General features: G+C 34.1%; 1 protein-coding gene across 1 annotated transcript; it reads right to left on the bottom strand.

The window, feature by feature from the left end:
- Nucleotides 1-4191: 4191 nt before the first annotated feature.
- Nucleotides 4192-5589, bottom strand: LOC131165807 (late embryogenesis abundant protein Lea14-A-like). The gene is made up of 2 exons (XM_058123901.1): nt 4798-5589; nt 4192-4679 (listed from the first exon to the last, which is right to left on the bottom strand). The coding sequence occupies exons 1-2, from the start codon at nt 5001-5003 to the stop codon at nt 4430-4432; spliced, it is 456 nt and encodes a 151-aa protein (XP_057979884.1). The 5' UTR covers nt 5004-5589; the 3' UTR covers nt 4192-4429.
- Between the last annotated feature and the right edge of the window lie 2341 nt (nt 5590-7930).

The following is a 7930-nucleotide window of genomic DNA, read 5'->3' as shown; positions in this document are numbered from 1 at the left end:
TTTCAGATCAGGTTTTATGCTTAAAACATTATTCATATTTGTGTGGCATGAGTATAATTTTCATGAAATTATATTATATCAGAATATTGTGAATTTCCGAGAATAAGCATGTTTTTCTTAGTTTTCAAGAAAACCATGAAAACAGTAACGGAACTATGTTTAAAGTATGGTATTGAAATAGTACAGTGATTACAAAACTATGTATATTAAAGTATGTCAGCGTAAGGGCCGTAGTTTTATATGATATATTATGTTGGCGTAAGGGCCGTGGTTTTATATGTTATAATATGTCGGAGCAAGGGCCGTGATTTACATGATATGTTATGCAAAAATTAATGAAAATATTATTATGACAGATATTATTGTGAAACAATCATGTATCATTATGTGAAACTTACTATATGTTATCACAACCCGGATGACTTGGTTTAGGCTTTCACGAAGCAAGGTACCTTAGCTATATGTTCACGATTATGCATATGTTAGTGCTACCACATGTCATAAAGGACTGTGGGAGAATGGTAGTCGATGTGGTTTCATGGTAGTGCAAGCGTCCCTCTGACAGTCCGGACTAGGAGGGGCAGATCCATCATACTTACAGACTTATGTTGATCTAGCGCGGTCAGCCAGCCATTGCTAGGTAATGCCTTCAGGCTGCACAACCAAATCATGTGGGGGTAAGACATGACCCTAGCCAGCTATCCATCCAGAGTGTTATTTCATGTACAGTTATATAAGATGATTTTCATGTATAGAAACTTAGTATGATATACCATGTTATGATAAATTATGTTTTACTTAATTATGATACAGACAGTTTTACCAAATATGATTTATGAACTGTTACATATATAACACGAAAATAATCATGTTACCACACACTGATGTTAGTTTATTTCCCTTACTGAGAGGTGTCTCACCCCAGCTATATATAAACATTTCAGGAAACCCAGATAGAAGAGCGAATAGAGCTCTGCAACGTTAAAGGTCAACTATCATACATTGTCAAAAGGGTAAGTCGTTATGCTAGGGTCTGATGGACTTTTGGGTTATGACCCTGGGACACTTTTTGGGCTTTTTGGGATGTGTATATGTATACGACAAGTTTGATAGAACTCTAGTATTGTGTTTGTTGGATGACTTGATATGTATATGATTTTATGTCTTCCGCTGCTTAGGTATTAGAGTTGAATTTCAGGTATATCCCTGGTACCTATGGGTCCAAGTTGATTATGTTTTATTAGCTTAACAAGATATGATGACTATTATATTAAATGTTATTATTACTTAAAAAAAAGTTATGGTAAGTTAGGCAAGTCGTTACATCCCACCTACGAGCCGCACAACCTTGTCATGAGGGATCAAATCATGACATACAGTTATCCATCCAGGGAAGTTTTCTCTCTTATGTATATTTATACAGATTTACAAAAAAAAAAACAACAGATATACCTATAGATACTAAAAGTATGATTAAATAGAAAGTTCAGAAACAATTGAATTTCAAGCCACATATGTGTGAGCTATACTGTATTTTATTTTACATGTTATCTCAGTATCAGTTGATTACAGAGATATTGTTTAAGTAAACTCAGTTGCCACACACTGGTAATATCATATTTTGTCTTATTGAGAGTTGTCTCATCCCAATAATTTAGCATATTTTAGGTAATCCAATTAGACGAGCAGATCAGGCTCGGAGATAGAGAGGACATTCATACTGCTTTGTCTGAAGGGTAAGTGTTAGGAAGAACAGTATTGTAACTACGGTTATATAGTTTTATGTTTTCCACTGCATAGGTGTGTTATCGTATGAGCAAGTATTTCTCGATGCTAACTTTGGGACTGAGATGTTATAGTAGATCTTTAGAGTAGTGTAATTTTACAATATTTATTTATTTATTTATTTTTAAAAAGTATGAAATTTCAGGTCATTACATGACGGCCTAGGGTCAGATTTTTATTGAATTACCGTTTCATATGAAATGAGTTATAGTACAATTTTTATTACATAAATTGACATATATGATTCTAGAATCCTGTGGATTTGCGATATGTGATAATGTGAGCACGGTACCGTAGCTATATGTGGTAGTGAGTGCATTCATACGGATATGGAAGTGTGATATGTGGAAACCTGGGCTGTAATACTACTCCAAGGGTTTTGCCGGGGGTCCCCATCTGTGGTATACCGAGTGACCATAAGTAGGCACAATCGTACTTCAGTGATAGTTTTGATTCAGCCGCATAACCGCCGACTGTGAGTTGAGTTCAGCTTTCGGGCCGCACAACCTGTCATGGGAGGAAGCATGTCGTATGAGTATGTAGTAACATGACAACGCTACTTTAGCAGTCCAGTTTGCGTCTTTTATGCATATATGGACATATTTACTATAAATGGGCTATATTCAACAGATCATTATTACTGGTAAATTATGTATCTTCTGATAAATAGTATAGTACAGTTTTCTTTGAAATGCCATATATATATATATATATATATATATATATATATATATATTTATTTATTTAAATGATGGAATTATATTTCACACAAGAACCCATGCTAGTCACACGCTGATGTTAATATAATCCGTCTTATTAAAAAGTGTCTCACCCCATTATACAAATGATTTTACAGGTCCTTCAGGAAACTGCTCCTAGCTCGCCTCGGAGTAGGAGCTAGATTTTTGTAAGTAGCTATCAGTGCTGGTGAGATACCATTTATCCTATTTTATTATTTTGAGGATTGTAATATGTAGACGAATAGCGGAATGTATATATTTAGGGAATAATTAGAACTTTGGTAAATAATGTTGATGTTTTAGTAGTCTTCCGCTGTATGGTATTATTTTCAGTATTGGCAGGTGCACTTGGGATTCCCTCGTTAGGGCGGGTTGTATTCCTGTATATATGTGTATGTGTGGTATCAGAGAATATTTTTTTTTCTAACACAGGGTGATTCAGGGCGCTACATCTTACAACCTTAGGTTCAACCATTCATATCGAGCATTTGGTAAAATCACTGTCTTTTGATGGTTAAATCTATCCTTTAAATTTTTCCATAAAATAAGTGAGTTTTAATAGTAAGGTATTCAGTCTTTAATTTTTCATGTAAATGATGACGAATAAAGATCATAACCTTTGTGCAATCTTGCAGGAATACAATATTTTCATCTAAAATAATGTTTCCCAAGTTCATTGCATTTAGATAGATATCAACATTAAGAATTCATGATGAATAATTGTTACCTTTAATATCAAGGAGAACAAATTCAACTTTACTTAGATTTAACATCTGAATAAATTAACAATGATAAGACAATTTAGAAAAATAAAATATAAAAATTGAAATAATAATAGATATAATATTACTTCCACCCTTTCAGGAATACTTAAATATGTTTCTTTGGAAATATTATTTTTTTCTCAATTTATACTTTTCAAGAATATAATTTTAATTATAATATGAAAATGAATAATAATTTATTGTCTTTTCCAGAGGTTAAATGAACACCCTAATATGAGAGATAAAGGTCTTACCTCTTTAGGAGTTTGATTTTAACATCTTTTTGACAGATTAAAAATATACCTTTTCAGGAGGTAAATATTTACCATTTCTTCTAAAAACTAGATAAATGTCCTTTTCAAGAGGTCTACCTCTTCAAAAGGTTAAGTATAAAGGTGAGAAATTTAAATATATAATCTATTTAGGAGAACTATCTTATCATTTCTTCTGGAATTAATATTTTTAAATTTTAAAAAGACATTCTCTGGAAAAAATATTATACTTTTGTGAAATAAAACTTACTAGAAATAAATTAAATAAAAATATCTTAGATAGTTAAAATCTTATATTGATAAAATGTTGTAAAAGATACAAAAACATAAATAAAAATGAGACAAAAATTTATATAATTCGACTATACCTACTCTACGGGAAAATGAAATAAAAAATTTCACTATCTCGGAGAAGAATTATAAAATAATTTAGAATCAACATTATATAAAATATTTCTTTTTTCTTTATCTCATCTTTTCTCATGTCTATATATTTTTTTTTTTTTCGGTATATATCATAAGAAAGATGCCTTTTATATAGGAGCATACATGGTGGTGGAAGATAAAGGAATGAAAGATGAAGGGGTAGCCATTTATATTTTTCATAACAAAATATTTTAATGCCGTGGATTTTGCGAAAATAAGAAGAAATTTAAATATAAGAATAACGGCTAGAACATTCATAATTAAATACAACTATAAAGTAACAGAGCTTGACCATATATCATCATTCTTTCATTGAAGAATAATGCATATATTATATATTTTTCTGAAAAAGTAAAGCACATCATCATCACGGCAACTTTAAAGAAGAAAACAAGTCAAGGACAGAACCAAATCTGGAAGAGAGAGAGATGAAATTAATCGATCAGAAGACATCGGAGAGGGTAGGGAGCTTGATCTCGCCCTTTTTGGACAGAGGAATGGTGATGTTTCCGATGACAGGCAGATCGATGATGAGACCCAATTCCAATTCATAGTCTATGTCCCCATCCGCGCCAATGTCCCTCACCAGACTCACCAGTATGTTATACGGCACCTTCAGCGGCACCTCCAGCGGCGTCGTCTCGTTCCCCGCCAAAGATCCCGGATCCGCCATGTTCCCCGACGCTATTTGCCTACGAACATTTTTAAATTTTTAGTTTTCCACAGAACTATTATCAATCGATCGATGGACCGGAATTACTAAGGGATTAATTAAATAATTAAAAGGAATGGGGGAATTGGGGAACGAACCTGCCGGCGCTTTTGAAGCTGTAAGTGATCTCGCAGACGGGGAGAGAGTGGGAGTAGGGGTTGTTGACGGCGACCATGGCGTGGTAGGTGATGCATTCGCGGCTGACGTCCTTTAGATCGACGTCGGAGAGGGAGGCCTCCGGCTTCTTCATCCCCACCACATTCTCCACCACGAAGTTCTTCGCCTTGTCCACCAGGTGCGACATGGCTGGCTTTTCCTCCGACGGTGACTACGTTCGATTGTTTTCTTTTCCGGTGGTGAGCAGAGCACAGCAGAGCAGGGCGAAACAGAGGGAGTTGCAACGACTCCGGCGAACAGTATGGTGTCGGTATGGGTGTTGGTATGGTACGGGATGAGGGCGGAGGTTTTTGGCTTTATACATAGATATCGCAATTGGTTCAGCGAAACGTGTGCAGCTTTCCATTGGTGGCGCTGTTTGGCGGCGATACGTGTCTCCAAGCGTCAAGCCCGTGGCCCCTCCGCGTAATGAGAGCTCTGCCTTTATAAACCCTTTTATTAATAGGAACATGGATATTTTCATTCTCAAGGGATAAGAATTAGGAGTTGGAGTGCAAGAGACCAATAGAAATGAATAGAATGAATTCTTATCCTTTGCCAATTCTCACCTCCCAAAAATACCTAGGTTTTACCGAGTAGATCCGGGTCAAAACCGGATTGATCCAATTCAAAAAAGAGAAAAGAGACAATAATTGGTTTGAACCCATCATGCTGACACGTGACTCCTCATCATCTGTCAATCTTTCTTTTTTCTAAAATAATTAGAAATTGTGGTAGAGCAATGCTAACACGTGCATCATTAGTTTAGACTTATTTATAGGGATCATTGATGCGGTAGTAATCCAGGAATCCATTAAAAATAAAAAATGAGTGGCTGGGATCACGTCATCATACTGGCATCATCCACCATATGCAGATGCGGCCTAAAATGCGTCACGTGTCACCACTTGACAAGTAACATATGATCCATTAGGGTAAATTTTTTTAAAAAATAGTTATTTTTTAATTTATTTAAACATATACTTTTCTTTTCTTTTATTTCTCTTTCCTCTCCCTCATTTCTCTCCAATCTTTTCCTCTACTCCCTCTTTTCTTTGTCTCTCTCACACTAACACCAGTTGTGAGCCCTACTTCTTGACTGTATGAGTCTAATCTTGTTTTGATATTGACAAATCACTTGATATTTGATCTGTACAATGAGGTTGTGAATAGGAATAATACTTAGCATGCACGGAAGGTGATGAAGTCATGGAAGTCACGAGATTTAAAGCATATATATATATATATATATATATATATATATATATAACCCGACACAATCTATGGAACTAAAAGAGTAGAAGAATGAAAATGCAAGCGTTAAGTTCAAGATCGTCATAGGAATGGGTATTTAGAATTGAATGTATTTACATATGTCATATGATTTAATTCGAAACTCAAAATATACCCTAAACTGACCTTAGGACTCATTCATCTCATGAAAATATTTTAGGGGTTATTCATTGACTTAGAGACTTATTTTTAAATCATAGAAAATGTTTTATAAGAGGTTAAAGCAAAAGAGCTGAAATGGTTTTTGAAAAAAAAAAAAAAAAAAACTGAAGTTGGGCTGCCTAGACGACTGAGAATTACCCTCAGAAGTCTGAAGAATTTCCTCAAAAGACTGAAGAATTAATTCAATCATCTAAAGAATTAATTTTGAAGCACAGAAGAAGCAGAACACCTTCATATGTCTGAACCTTCAGTTCAGTCGTCTGACCCTGTATCGAGACTATAATTTTCAGTGTTTTAAGGAACATCAGACGTCTAAACCCGAATCTTTAGTCATCTGAACCTGTGGGAAGTTTAAAAATCTAATCTTTAGTGAGAGAACACTCGAGTTATATACTTGATCAAATTGATCCAACAGTCAGGACTTATCCTAAGGCCTAGATTACTTATATAATTAACCTATAAATCCTAGTGCCTCAACTTTTTGTAATAGAATTGGGAGCCTTGAATGTATACACATCTCTGAACATTATTAAACTTATTGCTAAGCTCTTGTCTATGATTTCAAAGCATTTATATCATATTAAAGCTTGGGCTACGTTGATTTTCAAAAGGGGTTCCAGCAACTATTGTGCAAACAATTTTGGTGTTGAGGTTTGGTGATCAATCTAAGTGTTTGCTTGTTATCAAAGAGGTTTTCATCTCACAAACTTATCATTGAATATTCATTTTAAGAAGTTGATCTTGAGTTATGATCTATATATATTTATGAAAGATCACTACTTGAGAAAATATAGATCTGCACATTATCAAAGATTATTTTTGAAAGGATCTTGTTTTCTAATCTTGCTTAAAGTATTCTCAAATCAAAACTTATTTTTTTCTCCAAAGCATTTATTTATAAAATCATATTTGGGAGATATTGATTTAAAGGATTGATTTGTAAAGCATATTATTCATATAACGATATCATCGTTATATACATACTGAGTTTCAAGTTTTATCATATGAATATGTGTTAGGTTTTTTATTGTACTCACTAGCTTTGTTAAAAGTAATATTGAGTTTTTTGCAGATTTGAAATTTTACATTGAAATCACAGTTCGGGTTGTGAACGGGGTGAGGAGGAAGTTGTGCCTCTTGTAAGTAGTGGATTGTTAGGGAAGCTTTGTCCCGATTAAAAGAGCTGGGATTTAGTGGAATCCTTGAGTGGGTTGCTTAAGGCGAGGACGTAAAACGGGTTGGCTGAACCTCATAAAATCGTGTTTGCCTTCTTTCTTCCTTTATCTTTTTAATTTCCGCTTGCATTTCATTATCAGCTTTTGCATGATTGTATGTTGATTTATATTATACGCACTTGATAATTAATTGGGTAAAATAAAATTTATTGAGATAAGAATTTGAATTAATTTCAAGCCCCTACAATTAATTTGTTAAATATTGAAATAGGGATTAAGTGGTAAAATAAACTTAAAGATTTTTAAAATACCCAATTCACCCCCCTTTTGGGATTACACCTGAATTAACATTTGATATCAGAGCGGGTTTATGTAGACTTAACCATCATTTTTGTAAAAAGATCACATGACACACATCGGTGTAACCCCATTCGGTAAGGGACAC

This window comes from Malania oleifera, chromosome 10 (assembly GCF_029873635.1).
Source record: "Malania oleifera isolate guangnan ecotype guangnan chromosome 10, ASM2987363v1, whole genome shotgun sequence".
Classification (NCBI taxonomy): domain Eukaryota; kingdom Viridiplantae; phylum Streptophyta; class Magnoliopsida; order Santalales; family Ximeniaceae; genus Malania; species Malania oleifera.
Note: the sequence above shows the minus strand (reverse complement) of the source record. Positions and strands in the feature narration are given on the sequence as shown.

Coding starts and splice junctions, on each gene's coding strand:
- LOC131165807 (XM_058123901.1), bottom strand. CDS start 5,003: ATGTCGCACCTGGTGGACAAGGCGAAGAACTTCGTGGTGGAGAATGTG. Junction 4,680..4,797: donor AGCTTCAAAAGCGCCGGCAG/GTTCGTTCCCCA, acceptor AAATGTTCGTAG/GCAAATAGCGTCGGGGAACA.